The following is a 20,347-nucleotide window of genomic DNA, read 5'->3' on the forward strand; positions in this document are numbered from 1 at the left end:
GGCGAGAAGACTTAGGAGGGGCGGGGTAGCTTGGGAAGGTAGTTTAATTACGTGCCTGGGAATTGCGCCTATTTACACTTTAGCCTTTGAACAAAGTGCCGTTAGCGTAGAGTGGGGCTGGTGGAAAGGGAGGCGAATGTGCGGTTTGGAAACCAAAGAACAATAAAGCGCTTCCTCTGGCTCCACACGAGACCGTCCCGCTGGCTGGGCGGCCGCTCCTGGACCATCCGGAGAGAACATGGCGGCGCCCGGAGCCCGGAGCTGCAACCTCTCGGGCCTGCTCCCGGCTCAGACCTCGCTGGAGTACGCCCTGCTCGACGCCGTGACCCAGGAGGAGAAGGACGGCCTGGTCTACCAGTATCTGCAGAAGGTGGACGGCTGGGAGCAGGACTTGTCCGTGCCCGAGTTTCCGGAAGGTGAGGGGCTGGCTTCGGGGTGGGGACCCCTGCGGAACCTCCCCTTTCTCGCGGACCGCGCCCTCCCCTGAAGCGGTGGGCGAGGCGGCTGTGCGGCCGAGCCGCGGAAAGACGCCTTGCCCAGCCAAGATTCTGTCCCCAGGCGGCAGCGGAAGAGGGTTTGTGGAGGGCGGGAAACTGCATCTTCGTCTCTGTCCTCCGTCTTTGCCCGGGCCTTGGGTTAACTCAGTACACCGAGTTAAAGTTTCGTGGCCTCCGTTGGCAATGATTCCAGTATCCACGCCACCCTGTCCTTTCAGTGTGGTTGCCCATCATCATCATCATCATCATCATCATCATCATCTTTGTGCATCATCCAGGCTAACGGTTACGGATCACTTGTGGGCCACACAGAGTCCTAAACACAAAGTATTTGTTGTTTACTCTTTGCAAACCACCGAGGTGGTCTTATTGCGTGGGTGCTTAGTCTCTCTGACATGTCCAACTCTTTGCAACGTCATGGACTGCAGCCTGCCAGGCTGCTCTGTCCATGGGGATTCTCCAGGCAAGAATACTGGATTGGGCTGTCATGCCCTCCTCCAGGGGATCGTCCCAACACAGGGATCGAACACAGGTCTCCTGCATTGCAGGCGGATTCTGAGCCACCAGAGTATCCCGAGGTGGTCTTGTCAGCTCTGTTTTACAGTTGGGAAACTGAGGCACGGGAATAGAGTCGTTCGCCTAGGGCCTGGCAACTAAGAAATGCCGAAGTTGGATTATACAGACACTGCCTCCCACATTGGGCCGGTTTCTTAACTGGGCCACACTCCTTTCAAAGTTGTGAAACTTGTCATTTTAAAAACCTGAATCAATGGCCCATCTCCAGGTTTGAATCCTGTTGCTGTCAGTGTTTGGAGCATGAGAGAACTGATATTCCCAGCAGTGCTATTTGTAAAGCTCATCTTGCTATGATAAATGAAACTGAACGTTACCTTCTTTGGTTAGGACTGGCATTGTTTTGCCTGGTGGTGTTGGTGTGTCTCCTGGCATGACACTGAAACCACATGTATAGTTAATTGGTTGGCTGTGGCAGGGTTCAGTGTCTCATGGGAGGTCTGTTGGAACCCTGCCCCTGATGACAGCCTCCTGTCTTTCCAAGCCTTTTGCTCTGGCCTTCAGAAGTGCTTATTTTTTTCTGTTATTAATCCTATACTGGACTTGAATTATTGTAGAATTCTGTCTAAAGAATTGGGTGCATTAGTGCTTATCCTATCCAAGAAACTTTAAAAGTTTATATGCATGTTGTTTTTCGGATGCTAATTCTTGTCCAACTCTTTGAGACCCTATGAACTGCAGCGTGCTAGGCTTCCCTGTCCTTCACTATCTCCCAGAGTTTGCTCAGACTCCTATCTGTTGAGTTGGTGATGCTATCTAACCATCTCATCCTCTGCCACCTGCTTCTCCTTTTGCCTTCAGTCTTTCCCAGCATCAGGGTCTTTTGTAACGAGTCAGCTTTTCGCATCAGATGGCCAAAGTATTGGAGCTTCAGCTTCAGTATCAGTCCTCCCAATGAATATTCAGAGTTGATTTCCTTTAGGACTGACTGGTTTGATCTCTTCGCAATCCAAGGGTCTCTCAAGAGTCTTCTACAGCATCACAGTTCTGAAGCATCAATTCTCTCAGCCTTCTTAATGGTTCAGCTCTCACATCGATAATTGAGTACTGGAAAAACCATAGCTTTGACTGTACAGACCTTTGTTGGCAAAGTGATGTCTTTGCTTTTAATACACTGTCTAGGTTTGTCATAGCATTCCTTCCAGGGAACCTGCATCTTTTAATTTCATGGCTTCAGTCACTCTCTGCAGTGATTTTGGAGCCCAAGAAAAGAAAATCTGTCACTGCTTCCACTTTTCCCCTTTCTATTTGCCATGAAGTGATGGGCCTGGATGCCATGATGTTAGTTTTCTGAATGTTGAGTTTTAGGCCAACTTTTTCACTCTCCTCTTTCACCCTCATCAAGAGACTCTTAGTTCTTCTTTATTTTCTGCCTTTAGAGTGGTATCATCTGCATATCTGAGGTTGTTGGTACTTCTTTGAGCAATCTTGATTCCAGCTTGTGCTTCATCCAGCCCAGCATTTGAAAAGATGTACTCTGCATATAAGATACGTAAACAGGATGAAAGTATACAGTCTTGTCATACTCTTTTCCCTATTTTGAACCCATCAGTTGTTCCATATGAGGTTCTAACTGTTGCTTCTTGACCTGCATACAGGCTTCTCAGGAGACAGGTAAGGTGGTCTAGTATTCCCGTCTCTTTAAGAATTTTCCACAGTTTGTTTTGATCCACATAGTCAAAGACTTCCACATAGTCAATGAAGCAGAAGTACATGTTTTTCTGGAATTCTCTTGCCTTCTCTACAATCCAACAAATGTTGGCAGTTTGATCTCTGGTTCCTCTGCCTTTTCTAAACTGTGTTTGTACATGTGGAAGTTCTTGGTTCATGTACGATTGTATGGTAGTTTGAACATTCTTTACCACTGCTCTTCTTTGGAATTGGAATGAAAACTGTTCTTTTCCAGTCCTGTGGCCACTACTGAGTTTCCAAATTTGCTGATGTATTGAGTACAGCACTTTAACAGCATCATCTTCTAGAATTTTAAGTGGCTCAGCTGGAATTCTATCACCTCCACTAGCTTTGTTTGTAGTAATGCTTCCTAAGGCCCACTTGACTTCACACTCCAAGATGTCTGGCTCTAGGTGAGTGACCACATCATCGTGGTTTTCCCAATGAACATGAACAGTATGAAGAAGATTCGACACTGGAAGATGACAACGCACCTCCCCACCACAACCCCCATCAGAAGGTGTCCACTATGCTACTAGGAAATAGCAGAGGGCAATTACTAATAGTTCCAGAAAGAATAAAGCGGCTGAGCCAAAGTGAAAACAGCACTCAGTTGTGGACCTGTCTGGTGGTGGAAGTAAAGTCCCGTGCTGTAAAGAACAATATTGCGTAGGAACCTGGAGTGTTAGGCCCATGAATCAAGGTAAATTGGAAGTGGGCAAACTCCAGGAGATGGCAAGAGTGAATGAACATCAACATTTTAGGAATCAGTGAACTAAAATGGACCGGAATGGGTGAATTCAATTCAGATGACCATTATATCTGCCACTAAGAATCTCTTAGAAGAAATGGGGTAGCCCTAATAGTCAACAAGACAGTGCGAAATGCAGTACTTGAGTGCAGTCTCAAAAACCACAGAATGATCTTGGCTTGTTTCCAAGGCAAACCATTCAACATCACAGTAATACAAGTCTAGGCCCCAAACACTTATGCCAAAGAAGATGAAGTTGACTGATTCTATGAAGACCTACAAGACCTAGAAATAAAATTTTAAAAAGATGTCTTTTTCATTGTAAGGGATTGGAATGCAAAAGTAGGAAGTCAAGAGATACCTGGAGTAACAGATAAGTTTGGGTTTGGAATACAAAATGAATCAGGGCAAAGGCTAACAAACTTTTGTCAAGAGAGCACAGCAATCATAGCAAACACCTTTTTCCAGCAACACAAGAGATGACTATGTGCATAGACATAACCAAGTTGTTAGTACCAAAATCAGCTATATATAGTACACTGTCGTAAACCAGCATGCCAGCAGTTAGGATTTTGCCCAGTGCTTTTATTTTCTTGTTGGTATTTACAATGAGTGTATTTTATTACCATGAGATTTGATCTCCATGACTCATACATAATATAATAACAAAATACTCAGTCTTTGTTTTTAACATAATTACTGAGGACAGATTACTGGATATGAGTTTTTTCTTGGTTTATCAATTATGGTAATAAAGAAGTCATAACTCTCTCAAAAACACTTTGCTTTGTTCATTTCTTAAAAGAAACATGTTTTATGGGAAGCAGCATGGTATAAATGAAGGACTCAGACAGACCTGGAATTAAATCCCAGTTATTCCATTTGTTAGTTATATGATCTTGAGCAGGTTACTTAACTTCTCCAAGCCTTACTTTTCTCACTTATAAAATGGAACCAGTATTTGCTTTTCAGGTTTACTATGTAGTTTGGAAGTAATATATCTAAAGTTCTTACTTCATATGAGAGCTCAGTAAACGTTAGCAGCTTTTAAAATTATATTCATTGTTATTTTTAATATAAAATGCATTATTATTATTAAGTCTGCTAAGCACCTAGCACAATAACTGACATATATAATAATACTTTCCCTACTTCCCTAATCTAAATCACTTGATTATTTATAGAAAATATATTTGAGACTCATAAATATTTTAGAATTAGGAGATATGAAATACACATTAATTAGTTTGAAGTTTTATATGGTCATTTGATCAGGTATATAATTAACACTTTAATAAAGTGGATAATTAAGACCTTACTGTACTCTGAAACCTCACTGTTGTGCTTAGTCTTTCAGTCGTGTTCGACTCTTTGCGACCCTGTGGACTGTAGCCCACCACGCTCCTCTGTCCACAGGGATTCTCCAGACAAGAATATTGGAGTGGGTTGCCATGCCCTGCTCTACGGGATCTTCCCAACCCAGGAATCAAACCCAGGTCTCCCATGTTGCAGGCAGATTATTTACTGTCTGAGCTACCAGGGAAGCCAAAACCTCACTAGGTTGGACTATTGACAGAAATACTAGTTTGATTTGCAGGGTTTTTTTTTTAGATTTTGTTTTGAGTAACTCCAGTTGTTATTAGTTGTTAACTGTTATTATTCACTTGTCCCACCCAACTTTGGTTTTCAGTTTCTATAAACTATTTATTTCCAAGCCTCAAGGTATAATTAATGGTTTTAGTAGGTACGTTTATTTACTTATAAGCAACAAACTCATTATCTTTGTTTCTTAAATTGGTAACAGAGATGCTGCGCTTTTAATCTACTTTTGTTTGACAAAATTTTTCTTCATAGTATGTACTTAAAGTTGTAAATCATGGTCTAGTAATTATAAATTCTGATTTATGAAATCACAGATTAATGAGATTTTATTTTCTTCCCTTTGGAGAGAAGGGAACATGGTCTTCATCGATATTAATATTGCTTTCATGAAGTCTTTAACTGTGTTTTGCTTAACTTTTCATTTAAAATATTTTCATTTAAATGAAATGAAATAAAATATTTAAAATATTTCGTATTTAAGGTCTCATTTAAATCCAGAGCATTTTAGCTCTTTCTCTTATGAAATTGGCTTAGGTATTTTGTATGTTTATCCTTTGCCGACAAAGGTCTATATAGTCAAAGCTATGGTTTTCCAGTAGTCATGTACAGATATGATAGCTGAACCAAAAGAAAGCTTAGTGCTGAAGGATTGATGCTTTTGAACTGTGGTGTTGGAGAAGACTCTTGAGAGTCCCTGGACAACAAGGAGATCAAACCAGTCAATCCTAACGGAAATCAACCCTAAATATTAATTGGAAGGACTGATGCTAAAGCTAAAGCTCCAATACTTGGATCACCTGATGCGAAGAGCCGACTCATTGGAAGAGACACCGATGTTAGGAGAGATAGAAGGCAGGAGGAGAAGGGTACGACAAAGGATGAGACGTTTGGATGGTATCAACGACTCGATGGACAGGAGTTTGAGCAAACTCTGGGAGATGCTGAAGGACAGGGAAGCCTGATGTACTGCAGTCCGTGGGGTCGCAAGGAGTTGGACATGACTGAGGGACTGCACAACAGCATGTTTATCCTTAAAGTTTAACACTAACACTGTTCCTTTTTGTTATTTATTCTATTCTTAAGGTTGACTTTAATTTTCAGTAGCTCATTTGTACCTAATCATGTACTTAAACCCTTTTAATATTGATTCTTCCTCCCTATATTTTACCTAAATATGTTGATCTTCCTTTCACACACAGACTAATATGCTATTTCTGAGAGAATTTAGTAGCTTTTTCTTACTATATTTGCAGACTGCCTCATAATAGTAGCTTTCTATGTATTAACTCCCCTCTCCCTTCCTGTCCCCCCATCTTTTCTTACAAATAATAATGGTTCACATTTTAATGGAAAGTTTTAGATAAATTATCTTCATTGTTTCCTTTAATCATTATTTATTTTGTGTAAATTTCAGGATTAGAATGGCTGAATACGGAAGAACCTATTTCTGTCTATAAGGATCTATGTGGAAAAGTGGTCATCCTTGATTTCTTCACCTACTGCTGCATAAACTGTATTCACCTGTTGCCTGATCTTCATGCATTAGAACACACATACTCTGATAAAGGTATCTGCTCTTTTTAATTGGTTTCTAACAGACTGTCCTGGCATAGTCACTGGAGAGTGGCTGACTCATCTTGCTCATAGGAGAATGAACATTTGGCAAGACTGCAGTGATTCTGAAAGTAATTTCTAATCTTGAATTAAGGACTCTGTGTACCTTTTTGTGAAGACTTAAGCTTAGTTGATAATGGTTTGCCTTCCTAAAGAACCAGAATTTAGTATATGATTTTTCTTTAAAAATAAGGATATAGTTTACTTTTTTCATGATCAAGTATTTAAAAAATGTCATTTTGTACATCTGGACTTAACTAAATTTGTTCCATGCAAAAAAGAGAAAATAAAATGCATGACTAATTTTATACTCTTCTCACTATGATAAAAAGGTTTAAAGTTCTTTTTAGGAACTATAACTAGGCTTCCTTTAATTTCAAATGACCTAAAACTACTACTAATATTTTAGAAGGCAGAATATTATAACAGATACTTTTTCTTTGACCCTGCTTTATTTATTTATAAAGGTTAAGGCTTTCCAGAGCACACTAGGAAATCCTTTTTTATGGTATTACAAATTTTGAAATTTTAACAAGAGATTATGCTTAGTCTTTTCTTTAAAACTTTGACATTTTTCAGATTTTGTTCCTTGTTTACTTCTTTCTATAAAAAGAGGACATGTGGAGTAAATGAAATAAAGGCTGTATTTGATTAGGCTTAAATTAATTGAAGCTGTCCTCTTTGCAGTCACTAAAAAGTGGTCACTGATCTTGTGAGAGTAAAAATGAGAATAGAGTATGCATGTACAAAAATGAAGGGTATCTTGAAACTTAGTTACCAAAAAAAAAAGAAATGTTGAATAAAATCTTCAGTGCAAATGAAACTTCCGATGCTTTTAATTTGGAATGGACTGTATTGGAATTGCCTGTTAACGAGATTTATCAAAAACTCAAATATTCCCAGTAATTAAATCATGATTTTAAAAATTCATCCATATTTAAGAAATAAGAGTATTTCATTGTCTCCTAGGTTTTAGATGCTTGTGTGTCTTGTTCAAGTCCATGTAATAAATGCATTTATTGAGTATGTATTATGTGCAGGATACTTTAACTGCTAAGGAAATATATAACAAAGTTGAATTAAAGCAGTGGGGAAAGGAGTAACTCACTTTGCCTAAAAGCTTTGGAAGATGTTTCTCAGAGGAGACAATTAGGTTGAAACTTGAAAAATGAGCAGAAGTGTAGCTGAAAATGAAAATGGAGCAGGAGGGACACTCCTGGCTGAGGAAGTGACAGGTAAACAAGCAGGGAAGCAAAGAAGGACTAAAGCTCAAGGAGGAAGACTTGGTTTACATTTTATATTTCTGTTTGAATTTTTGCCATATGAATGTATTACCTTTATATAAAATGCTTTTATAAAAATGTTAAAAGAAAAAGATTAAGCATCTTAAAAATTATTTAAGTTAGATTTATAGCTAGTATAAGAGGCAATTAATTCTCCTGATCCATTTAATCAAATTAGGAAATTTTACAATAAAACAACTAAACAGTGATACTCTATTCATATAGTCAAAGATTAGAAATGCCCATGAAATGCTTTACTTACAATCCTCCTTCTAGGAAATTGCAAACATTTTCATCTCTCTTAGATACCAAATGGAAGGAGTAGATTTGGGGAGTGAAAAATAGTTTACTGTGGCAAGACTTTAGGGGCTCCTTGGAAAAGTGAAAGAGAGGAAGGTAGATTAGGTTCAGACTCACTATGAAGAGCTTTGTGTAACATTCTTAATAGTTAAGTTAATAGGCTTTTTCATCCATTGAAAATACAGAGATGTTTGAGGTGGTTTTTATTTGCATAATAGGAGAATGACAATATGATTTGTGTTTCAGGATGGGGCATTTACAGACTGGGTTAAAAAATCCCAAAGTTAACCATTTCCTACTTCAGATCACTGCTAATAAACTCTTAGGTTAACTCAGTTGTTTAACCTCCATCTGAAGCAGATTCAGTGGCTTCTTAGAATGGATCCTTACAATCTCTTTACCAGTTTACTGAAAATATTTTAAAACACATTGTGACAAAAAATAATAATGATTTTTACATATAAATACACTTGTGAAAAGTAAAATACTTTGTAAGTGGTTTCAACATTGTAATTTCAAAGAAACAATACTTCAGTAATATGCTACTGTGTTAAAATTCTGGTAACTTAGAAATAAAAGATTTTTATATTGCTTAGAAGATAAGTTCAGTTCATATTCACAAAAGCAGGCATAATCAGAATTATCATATGAAAGTTCAATAAGCTGGCACTAAATTAATTTGCTTTCTTGCTGCTAAGAGTCTTTTTAAAAATTTTTTTATTGGAATATAGTTGATTTACAATATTGTGTTAGTTTCAGGTACAGCAAAGTGAACAGCTGTACACACACACACACACACACACACAGGTGTGTGTATATATCCTTTTTCAGATTCTTTTCTCATATAGATTATGCTATTACAGAATATTGAGTAGAATTTACTGTGTTTTATAGTAGGTTCTTGTTATTTATTTTACGTATATTAGTGTATATATGTTAATTCTAGTCTCCTAATTCATCACGCTGCTGTGTCTTATCTCAGTACTATCTGATATATTTATGAATGTATCTGCAGCCATGTTATTTATGTCCTTGAAGAGGCATTCAGCAGCCTGTTTTTGTTTCATGGAATTTCAGTTCGTTTATCAGTAAGCCAGAAATGCTCAGCTGAGTGAGTAAGTGGATTTTAATTTAAAAACACTCTGAAAGAGGGCCAATTTAATACTCAGTCTCCTTCCTCTTTAAAACAGCTTTTAGAAGCAGGTTTGTAATTGTGACCAGTATCACTTTCACAATAGCATACAAGAAATTATAAATGTCAAAGATCTAAAGCAAAAGTAAAGATACTTAATAGTAGTGAATGGTTCTGATATTGAAACAGTTTTTAAGAATGTAGCTGGGCCCTAAGCTTGTTATTAATTCGTAATGAGTTAGCATATATTTGTATTAAATTGACAGGTACCTTTGGGTTTTTTTCCCTTTTCTCCTTGAGGGTTTCTAATTTTTTTTTTAACCTCTTTATGCTGGATATGTTAATGGTATATTTTTATATAACGCAAATTTAGCACAGTGGCTATCTAAAGAAAAGCACTGATTTTATAAGAAAACATCTAGTAGGAAAATTTGGCATACTTTTAAATGTGCTTACTAGGTGAATGTTAATATACAATTAAGTCAGACTCTAGAAATCTAAATTCCATAATACTTCTGAGTAACCACTGGTATTCTCATTATATAGTATATGCTATTTTTCTGTTTCATACTTTGTTAAAAATTAGAATATATTTCTGATTTTACAGTGAAAGTAAACTTTAAAAAAAATTCTGTTTATTTTTAGCTGAAGGATAATTGCTTTACAATATTGTGTTGGTTTTTGCCATACATCAACATGAATCAGCCATAGTTATATATATGTCCCCTCCCTCTTAAACCTCCCTCCCACCTCCCACCCCACCCCTCTAGGTTGTCACAGAGCACCAGTTTGAGCTCCCTAGGTCATAGAACGAATCACCAATGCCTGCCTGTTTTACATATGGTAATATGTATATTTCCATGCTGCTCTCTCCATTCGTCCCACTCTCTCCTTCCCCCACTGTGTCCATAAGTCTGTTCTCTATATCTGCATCTCCATTGTTGGCCTGAAAATAGGTTCATCAGTACCATCATTCTGGATTCCATATATATGTGTTAATATACAAGATTTGCTTTTTTCTTTCTGACTTCATTTTGTATAATAGGCTGTAGGTTTGTCCACCTCATTAGAACCGACTCAAATGCATTCCTTTTTATAGCTGAGTAATATTCCATTGTGTATATGTAACACAACCTCTTTATCCATTCACCTGCCAAGCAACAGCTAGGTTGCTTTCATGTCCTACGTTGTAAATAGTGTTGCAGTGAACATTGGGGTACATGTGTCTTTTTCAATTAAGTTCCCTCAGGGTATATGCCCAGTAGTGGGATTGCTGGGTCATATGGTAGTTTTATTCCTAGTTTTTAAAGGACTCTCCATACTGTTCTCCATAGTGGCTGTATCAGTTTGCTTTCCTACCAACAGTGCAAGAGGGTTCCCTTTTCTCCACACTGCCTCCAGCATTTATTGTTTGTAGACTTTTCGATGATGGCCATTCTGACTGGAGTGAGGAGATAACTCCATTGTAGTTTTGATGTGCATTTCTCTAATAATGAGCGATGTTGAGCATCTTTTCATAGGTCTGTTAGCCATCTTGAGAGTCCCTTGGACTGCAAGGAGATCAAACCAGTCAATCCTAAAGGAAATCAATCCTGAATAGTCATTGGAAGGACTGATGCTGAAGCTCCTGATACGAAAAGCTGACTCATTAGAAAAGACCCTGATGCTGGGCAGGGGGAAAATAATTGAAGACAGGAGGAGAAGAGGGTGGCAGAGGATCAGATGGATGGTATCACTGACTCAATGGACATGAGTTTGAGCAAGCTCCAGGAGATGGTGAAGGACAGGGAAGCCTGGCATGCTGCAGTCCATGAGGTCACAAGGAGTCGGTTGGAATACCACCACACACTGAAAAACAGCAACAACAGAGTAGCCATCTGTATGTCTTCTTTGGGAAATGAAACTTTTAATGAGTCATTATTTGATGATTTTACTCTGTCAGGGTTCCCAAAACCACCCCCAGGTCAATTCTTTAGGAGGACTCATAGGACTCAGCATGTAGTTGTACTCCTCGTGGCTACAATTTTTTACAAAAGAATACAAAGCAAAATCAGCCAAGGGAGAAGACACATGGGGCTGAATCCAGGGGAGACCAGGAGCAGGTTTCCAGAGTCGCCTCTTGATGGAATCACATAAGATGTGCTTAATTCCCCCAGCAAGGAGTTGTTAGGATAAGTTTGAGATGTTGCCAGCCAGGGAAGGTCATTAGAGACAGCACCCGAGGTTTTTGTTGGGGGCTGGCCACAGAGGCATCTTCTGCCTGGCGCCATGTACCAAAATTCCAGACTCCCAGAAGGAAAGCAAGTGCTCACCATAAACCATAGTGTTTGTACAAACAGTTTAGATCTTGTGTGCCACTCTTATCAGTTCTGGGAATGATGGGGACACTCTCAAAATCCAGCGAAGGACCAGCCCTGTAAGCAGACCTTTGAAAGAATAGCAGTGGGGCCTGCTGTGTTAACTCTTTTTTGTACACACTTCATATTTTCTTTTTGCAGCAGCCTATATGTTTATTATTCTTTGTTCCTAAAGTATGATAAAAAATATTGGCCAATTTATGGTAAACTTTCAGAGTGTTTAATGTGGCCACAGGGAAATGTCAGTTTTTGAAATTTAAAAAACATTCAAATTTGCTCTGGCCTCTGCTTTAATTTAGTATTCAGTGATTGTGATTTTTTTTTTCACCTCGTGTTTTCAGTGCTCTTGGTATAAAACCTAAAATCCTCTCTCTGCATACCTTTCTTGCTTTCCCTCAGGGTCTTCTAACCTGCCTTGTCTGCCTTCATCTTTTCTTGTGTATGCATTCTCAGTCGCTAAGTTGTGTCCGACTTTTTGCGACCTTGTGGACTGCAGCCTGCCAGGCTCCTCTCCATGGAATTTCCCAGGCAAGAATACTGGAGTGCGTTGCTTTTTCCTACTCCGTTGGATCCTTTCTTGCCTAGTACTAAAGTCACACTTGTCTGTTAGATCTCAAGATGTGTCAGTTTACAGTTTTTGTAACAGTAAAACTCCTCAATTATTTTTAGTTTTTTCATTGAACTAAGTTATTATACTGCCTGTGATCAAACTTTACTGTCTGCTGTGTACTATATATACATAATATATGAGGCTTTTCAGTGCGGTGGTAAAGAATCTGCCTGCCAATACAGGAGGCACAAGTGATATGGGTTTGATCCCTTGGTCAGGAAGATCCCCTGGAATAGGAAATGGCAGTATTTCCAAGAATAACTCCAGTATTCTTGCCTGGAAAATTCCATGGACGGAGGAGCCTTGTGGAGTACAGTTCACGCGGTTGCAAAGAGTCAGACGTAGCTGAGCAACTGAACACACACACACATTATATATATATATATATATACTACTATATATAATTGTATCTATATGTCTATACATTTCACAAAAATAAGACCTTAAAAGTTTTTTTAAAGTCTTAACACATTATTGACTGCTTCTGCAAAAATCCCCCAGTTAATGAGTTAAAAACTTAACTTGATTACTAACATTTTAAAAGCTGTTACTCTTTATTTGGTTTCACCTTCCTTTTTTCCCTTTCTTCTTCCTCTCCCTCTCTTCTCACTTTCTTCCTTTTCCCTCTCTTCCTTTTCTTCCTTCCATATTTTATTTTAAGTGCAGTAGTTTTGATCTGCTGCTGCTGCTGCTAAGTCGCTTCAGTCGTGTCCGACTCTGCACGACCCCATAGATGGCAGCCCACCAGGCTCCCCCGTCCCTGGGATTCTCCAGGCAAGAACACTGGAGTGCGTTGCCATTTCCTTCTCCGATGCATGAAAGTGAAAAGTGAAAGTGAAGTCGCTCAGTCGTGTCCGACTCTTAGCGACCCCATGGATTGCAGCCCTCCAGGCTCTTCCATCCATGGGATTTTCCAGGCAAGAGTACTGGAGTGGGGTGCCATTGCCTATGTGATGTCAAAAAATCCCACAGGGAAGAGTCTTTTACATCCTGTTTTATTTTTTGTGTATGATTAACAGAACAAGCGAAATATTTTAAGAAAAATCTCTGTATATGTACTTTAAGGTTGTTGACACTGAAAAAAATTAGATGCAGTTATTTGGCAGCTGTTCTTGTGTATAGATCAATATACATATCCTATTTTGTCAATATAATGTGGCTTATTGCACACATAAAAGTTTCTTTAGCATTTGTACCCTGTCCATTCATTACCTACTTTGTTCGAGGCACTGTGCTGGTAAATAATAAAACAGTGTATGGTCCCTAAATAATTAATAGGAATTACAGTCTAACAAGGAGAAAAGTTAAATAACCACATAAATATTTTTATAATTTCTGATTAGTGCTAAGAAGGAAATTACAGTAATCTGGAAGAATAGAAAGTTTTTTCTTTTTTATTGGAGTATATTTGCTCTACAATGTTGTGTTAGTTTCTTCTGTACAGTGAAGTGAATCAACCATATATCCCCTCTGTCTTGGATCTCCTTTCCTGGACTCCCAAGCCCACCCATCTAGGTCATCACAGAATACCCAGCTGAGCTTCTGTGCTATCTATAGTAGCTAGATATCTATAGATATCTAGCTGCTAGATACCTGCTATCTATCTATCTATCTTACTAGCTATCTATAGTATGGAGATTCCTTAAAAAACTAAAAATAGAACTACCATATGACCTAGCAATCCCACTACTGGGCACATACCCTGAGAAAGCCGTAATTCAAAAGGACACATGTACCTCATAAAAACAAGAAAGCCTTTTTAAGAGTAAAAATGGAGCTTGAGATCTGAAAGACAGGTATGACTTTACTAGGTGAGAGCATTCCAGACATAGAGACACTCGGTAACAAAGCTTTAAAGTGAGAGAAATAATGAATGATACTCTTGAGGTACTGAAGAAAGCCCTGGTTGCTACAGCACTCTGAGCTGGACGTGGAAGAACATGCTGAAGACAAGACATGTGGTTTTTGTATGTAGAACAAAGGAACGCCCATGGAGGGTTTTCTGCCAGAATATGATGTGATCAGATTTGTGTTTTGTAAAGATCCGTTCCTCTCCTGGGTGGGTAACTGTTAATTAGTGGGGAAGAATGGATCTGTGACAAGGCTGTTGTGTTCCCCCTGAGACATGATGATAGCTTGAAGTCGGTTTTAGGTAATGAGATCAATAGGACTTGATCATGGATTAACGATGGGTGATGATAGAGGGCTGGTTGGTTATGACACAGGTATCGTAGGTAGTTTTCTGGCTTGTATAATTGGACAGATGGTGGTGCCGTTTTGTGACAGGAAATGCTGTAGAAAGGACAAGTTTGGAGGGATGTTCACGAGTTTAGTTTGAAGTACCTTTGAGACTTGCACTTCATTCTTCATCTGACTTCCGTTGTTTTTAAGAATGAAGATCTCAGTCCTTAATATGACTCACGAGACTGTCTCTGTCTGTAGGTTTATTCTCGTTTTGTCCAGTGCTCCCCTTTGTTCTGTGTGTTGAGTCACTGACCTTCTTCAGTCCCTTGCGTGTGTTACTTTCTCTCCCTGGAATCTCCTTCATTGCTGTCTTAACATAGTTAACATCTTCTCATCTTTCAAATCTCACCTTTACTCATCACTTTTTTGAAGGTATTGGGGTACATTGACCAGAAGGAAAAAAAATACATTTTTTGAAGTAATATAATATCATTTCAGTTGCTCAGTCGTGTCCAACTCTTTGCAACCCCATGGACTACAGCACACCAGGCTTCCCTGCCCTTCACCCTCTCCCCAAGCTTGTTCAAACTCATGTCCTTTGAGTTGGTGATGCCATCCAACCATCTCATATAATATAGATATGATATATAATATATATATATATAATATATTTGGACTCAGCTCATGAATTCTTATTTGCTTTTATGAAGCATCACTGTCGTTATTTATTTTGGTTTTCACAGTTTTCCTGTTTAACTAATAGGATCTCCTTCAAGCTGTTCTATCACCTGTCTCCCTTTGTCCTTAATCATTCTCTGAGCACTTCTTGTCAATAACAAAATATTGCCAGGTTCGCCTTGTACTTTCCCAGCCCCACCTCTGAATCAGCCATTTTTCCAAGGAGCCTCTGATTCCTTTTAGTATTGAATATTGAGAATGGTTTTGAGAAAATAAGATCTGGACACTAGATGTGCTTGTTGCTACCGGGATGTCTTTGCTTCCAGTCCCTCTCAACTAAATTTAAAAATTATTTAAATTAGTTCCTCCCACTCCCCACCCCCCATGAGATTACGTTATTCATTTGAAGTACAGCTAGATTCATTTGTTTTTATTTGTATTTTTAGCCCCCCTTCCCCCATTTTTGTTTGATATTGTTTGTTTTTTAAGTATGCAAAACTATGGGCTTCCCTGGTGGCTTAGACGGTAAAGAACCTGCCTGCAATGCAGGAGCCCCAAGTCAGGAAGATTCCTTGGAAAAGGGAATGGCTACCCACTCCAGTATTCTTGCTTGGAGAACCCCATGGACAGAGGAGGCTGGGAGGCTACAGTCCATGGGGTCACATAGAGTTGGACACGACTGAGTGACTAACACTTTCACTACTTCATGAAGAATTATAACTTGGTCTAAAAGTCAGAACCACACAGAAAATATAGTTCCATCCACCCATCTCTTCTGCTTATTCTTGCCTTCTCATTCTTTTTGTCCTGTTCTTTTTCTTTTTTAATTTCTTTTTTTAATATTTTATATTAAGTGACATACCATTGACATTTTTGTGCACTTTACTTTTTATCATATAAGTTTTCCTGGCAGTCACTCCATATAAATTTATAGAAAACTTCCCAGTTGTTTTTAATAGCTGCATAGTAGTGTGTGCGTGTGTGTGTGTGTGTGTGTGCATGCGCACGTGCCATAATTTATTCAGCTACTCTCCTGTCCTGTGTATTGACCCTTGTTATTCACTCGCTAAGTTGTGTCTGATTCTTTGCCACCCGGGGACTGCAGCCCACCAGGCTGTTACATGGTTTCTAGTATTTAGCAGTCACAAACAGTGATAATCTTGTGGATACATTTTTGTGCTGGTTGTTCAGTCCACCTGTAGCTGTTGCCTGTATGTCTGATGACTCTACTCCAAGTCAGGAGGTCAGGCAGTTGAAAGGAAAGATGGGTATGAAGGAGGGGAGAACAAGGGCAAACTACAACCTACATGCCTGAACTGGAATCCCTTAAGGATGAGCTGGAGCCCATGTAAGCTTCCAACTTAAGTAATGAGTTGACCAGCAGAATATGTTTGTTCACTTCATCATGGAGCTAACAGCTCAACCTGGCCCGGGAGTTGGACACGCCAAGGGAGGAGATCTGGCCAAAGCTGGTGCAGCTGCTGGGGGCCCCGCCGCTCCCCCACAGCCCTCTGGGTGAGCCCAAAGAGGAGGAGAGTGTGTACACTGGTGCCCTGGTGCCTGGTGCCCTGCACCCACCTTCCCACGGAGAGGATCGGGCTGCTGCTGCCTTTTAACCTTCCAGTTCTCTCTCAAAATATCTCGTGGTCCAGGATAACCCAGAACTAGATGGGGAATAGACTACTGGAAGAGTTCCAACCTAGCTAAATCAGCAGACTAGAACCCAAGAGATGAAGAATAATATAAAATCATATATTCTGACAGAATTAGAAAGAATGCAACTAAAGAAAAATGGAAATAAAAGGGAAAGTGGGGAAACAGACTATTGATAACTGTATAGATAATAAGTGGCAGTTAAAGGATACCATTTAAAGATGATACACAAGATCATAAAAGATTATAAAAATGGGAATTAATACTTTTATAATATGATAAAAAATATTAATAGAAAATAGCCACTGGAACAAAAATACAGACCTTCCTAAAACCCCCAAAAAATCTTTAAAAAAGAAGGAAAATGGGCATACCAAATAGAGAAACACACTGTAACATAATGTACACTAATTATAGTATAGAGAAATACAAAAGGTCTGATCGACAAACCACATCAATAAATGTGATTAAGGTTAACTTTCCTACTGAAAGAAAATACCCATCAGTTCCTATTTTCTGTTTTTCAATTTTTTATATTTTTTTGTCAGGAGTGAATGCTGAATTTTTTTAAAAAATTTGTGTCTCATGAATTTCTTGTTTATCTTTATTACTTACTTCTGATTTACGTGTCTCATGAATTTCTTGTTTATCTTTATTACTTCTGATTTATTTTCTTTTCCTGGCCATGATTAGGAGCTTGATTAGTTCAGGCCTCTACCACCCCACCTCCCATCCCTCTTCTTCAGAGAGGTGAAGAGACTGGAAATGGAGTTAATGATGGACCATGCCTCTGTGATGAAGCCTTTTTAAAATTTCCAAGGCTATAGAGCTCAAAGAACTTAAGTTGGGGAACACAGGAGGAGCTGGGGTAGTGGCAGGCTGGGAGTGCACGTGGAAGCTCTGCACCCCTTCCCACATACCTCGCCTTATGTTCGCTCTTCCATCTGGATGTTTGGCTGTATGTTTTATCATACTCTTGTACAATAAACCAGTAAAGCATAAGTGTTTCTCTGAGTTCTGTTATTGTAGCAAATAATCCAAAGGAAGGGTCATGGAAGTCTGATTTGTAGCCAAGTTGAACACAAGTGTGGGTAGCGTGGGGACCTATGACTTGCTGTTGTCATCAGAAGTGGGAGGGCAGTCTTGTGAGTGACTGTCCCCGTGTTAGAATTGAGAACACCCAAAAGTTGTCGCAAAGAGTTGCCTAGTGTGGGGGAAACACCCACCCATCTGGTGTCAGCCGTGCTGGAAGTGGTATTAGTGTAGGAGTAAAGGAGAAACATGCAAGAATGGTGGAGTTTTTCTGAAACAAAAGACAATTTTTTTGTTAATAATACCAGCTTTACTGTATTGTGGTTTAGAATGTTATCTTTATAATCCTTTCTTTGTGATCAGTATTTATAAATATCCCATGTACACTTGAGAGGAAAGTGTATTTTTTATAATCGGAGTGTGTCTGATTTATTTATAAGTTGCTTCCCTTATTGCTTGGGGGTATTCCTAGTTGTTTTATCTTTGTTTGTAAATGCTTTTCACATGAAAAAATTTCTTCCTTTGTTTAATGCTGTGAGGATTGACATCTACCTTGTCAGATATATCCTACTGCTGCCGCTAAGTCGTTTCAGTCGTGTCCGACTCTGCGACCCCATAGACAGCAGCCCACCAGGCTCCCCTGTCCCTGGGATTCTCCAGGCAAGAACACTGGAGTGGGCTGCCATTTCTTTCTCCAATGCATGCATGCGTGCTAAGGTGCTTCAGTCGTGTCCGACTCTGCAACCCCATGGACAGCAGCCCACCAGGCTCCTCTGTCCACGGGATTCTCTAGGCAAGAATACTGGACTGGGTTGCCATTTCCTTCTCCCAGATATATCCTACTTACCAGAATTACACCCTTCTGTTCCTATCCTTTCATTTGCCCACATATGTTTTCCCATATCTTTAGTTTTTGCTTTCTGGTTCACTTTGTTTTCGATGTGTCTCTGAAGTACAGAATGTGTCCGAATCTTTTTAATAGATGAATTAAACCCATTCACATTTATTTTTAAGTATTATTATGTATAGTTATGTGTTATTTTGTATATTAGGTTTTATTTGTTGTTTTTCAACATGATATGCTTTTTTCCTGTTTTACATTACTAATTTCTTTTGATACATAGAAAATGTTATATTTCTCTTTTATTGATTATCTTTGTACTTATAACTTAAAAAAATAATAATAGTGAACATTTGTTGAGGTTTTACAGTTTTCCATTGTACTAGGTACTATGCTGGAGAAGGCAATGGCACCCCACTCCAGTACTCTTGCCTGGGAAATCCCATGGATGGAGGAGCCTGGTAGGCTGCAGTCCATGAGGTCGCTAAGAGTCGGACACGACTGAGTGACTTCCCTTTCACTTTTCACTTTCATGCATTGGAGAAGGAAATGGCAACCCACTCCAGTGTTCTTGCCTGGAGAATCCCAGGGACGGGGGAGCCTGGTGGGCTGCCGTCTGTGGGGTAGCACAGAGTCGGACACGACTGAAGGAAGTGACTTAGCAGCAGCAGCAGCAGCAGCAGGTACTATGCTAAATGTCTTATACAGATTATCTCTATATCCTTAAAGCTGACCTGTGAGGCAATCTACTGTCATTTTCCCATTTTACAAATAAGAAAACTGATACACAGAGAGATTTAGTGCCATGCCCGAGGTAACTCAGCAAGTAGTAAAGCCAGAATTTGACTTCAGGGAGCTTATTCTGTTTTTTAAAGAACTTTATTGCTGCATATCTGACATATAGTGTATTGCAAGTGTGCAGGCCTTCCCACTCCCCCACTGCCTTCTGCCTGGTTTTCCAGGCACCACTCATCACCCTGTCTTTTTTTTCTGCAGCTGCTTCAAGACATTTGTGGGTTTTTTTAATCTTTGGTTTTCAGAACTTAATGATGTGTGTAGGCATGGGTTTTTTTCAGTTTCTCTTCCTTAAGGTGTACTAACCTTCTTGAATTCTGTGAATTTATATCTTTAATCACATTTTGGAAGTTCTGGTGTTATGTATTTTTTTCTGCCCCCGTCTCTTGCTCCTCTCCTAAGATTCCTGTTGCATGTATAATAGATCTGAAACTGTTCCACAGGCTCACTGGGGTCCATTCTCAGTGCAAAGCTGTGAAAGGGGAAACAAAATACAGCTGAAAACTCGCCCTCCTGTAACTTGCTTTTCCAAGTTCTGACCCCTCTCTAGCAGTCTACCTGCTTTTGTTTACTATTCGTCAGGCATGTGTCTATGTATGTGCTTTGATTTGGAGTTATTACTTGTAATGGAAGGATGGGCTGTCTGGTACTTAGACCTCCCAATTTGTGTGGTTTTATTTTTTCTTCATACTGGTTTGTATAGTTTTTAATGAATATGTTGGGAGATTCTAATTTATATGGCTATTATTACCTCTATCACGTTGGTAGTCAATA

At 39.3% G+C, this 20,347-nt stretch overlaps 1 protein-coding gene across 1 annotated transcript in view; it reads left to right on the forward strand.

The window, feature by feature from the left end:
* The first annotated feature begins 238 nt into the window (after positions 1-238).
* Positions 239-20,347, forward strand: part of NHLRC2 (NHL repeat containing 2) — a 54,862-nt gene continuing 34,753 nt past the window's right edge. Inside the window, exons 1-2 of the mRNA XM_055560671.1 lie at positions 239-416; positions 6,509-6,661. Coding sequence (XP_055416646.1) covers positions 239-416; positions 6,509-6,661 — 331 coding nt within the window. The remainder of the gene's footprint in view (positions 417-6,508; positions 6,662-20,347) is intronic.

Source organism: Bubalus kerabau, chromosome 22 (genome assembly GCF_029407905.1).
Source record: "Bubalus kerabau isolate K-KA32 ecotype Philippines breed swamp buffalo chromosome 22, PCC_UOA_SB_1v2, whole genome shotgun sequence".
NCBI classification, from domain to species: Eukaryota; Metazoa; Chordata; class Mammalia; order Artiodactyla; family Bovidae; genus Bubalus; species Bubalus kerabau.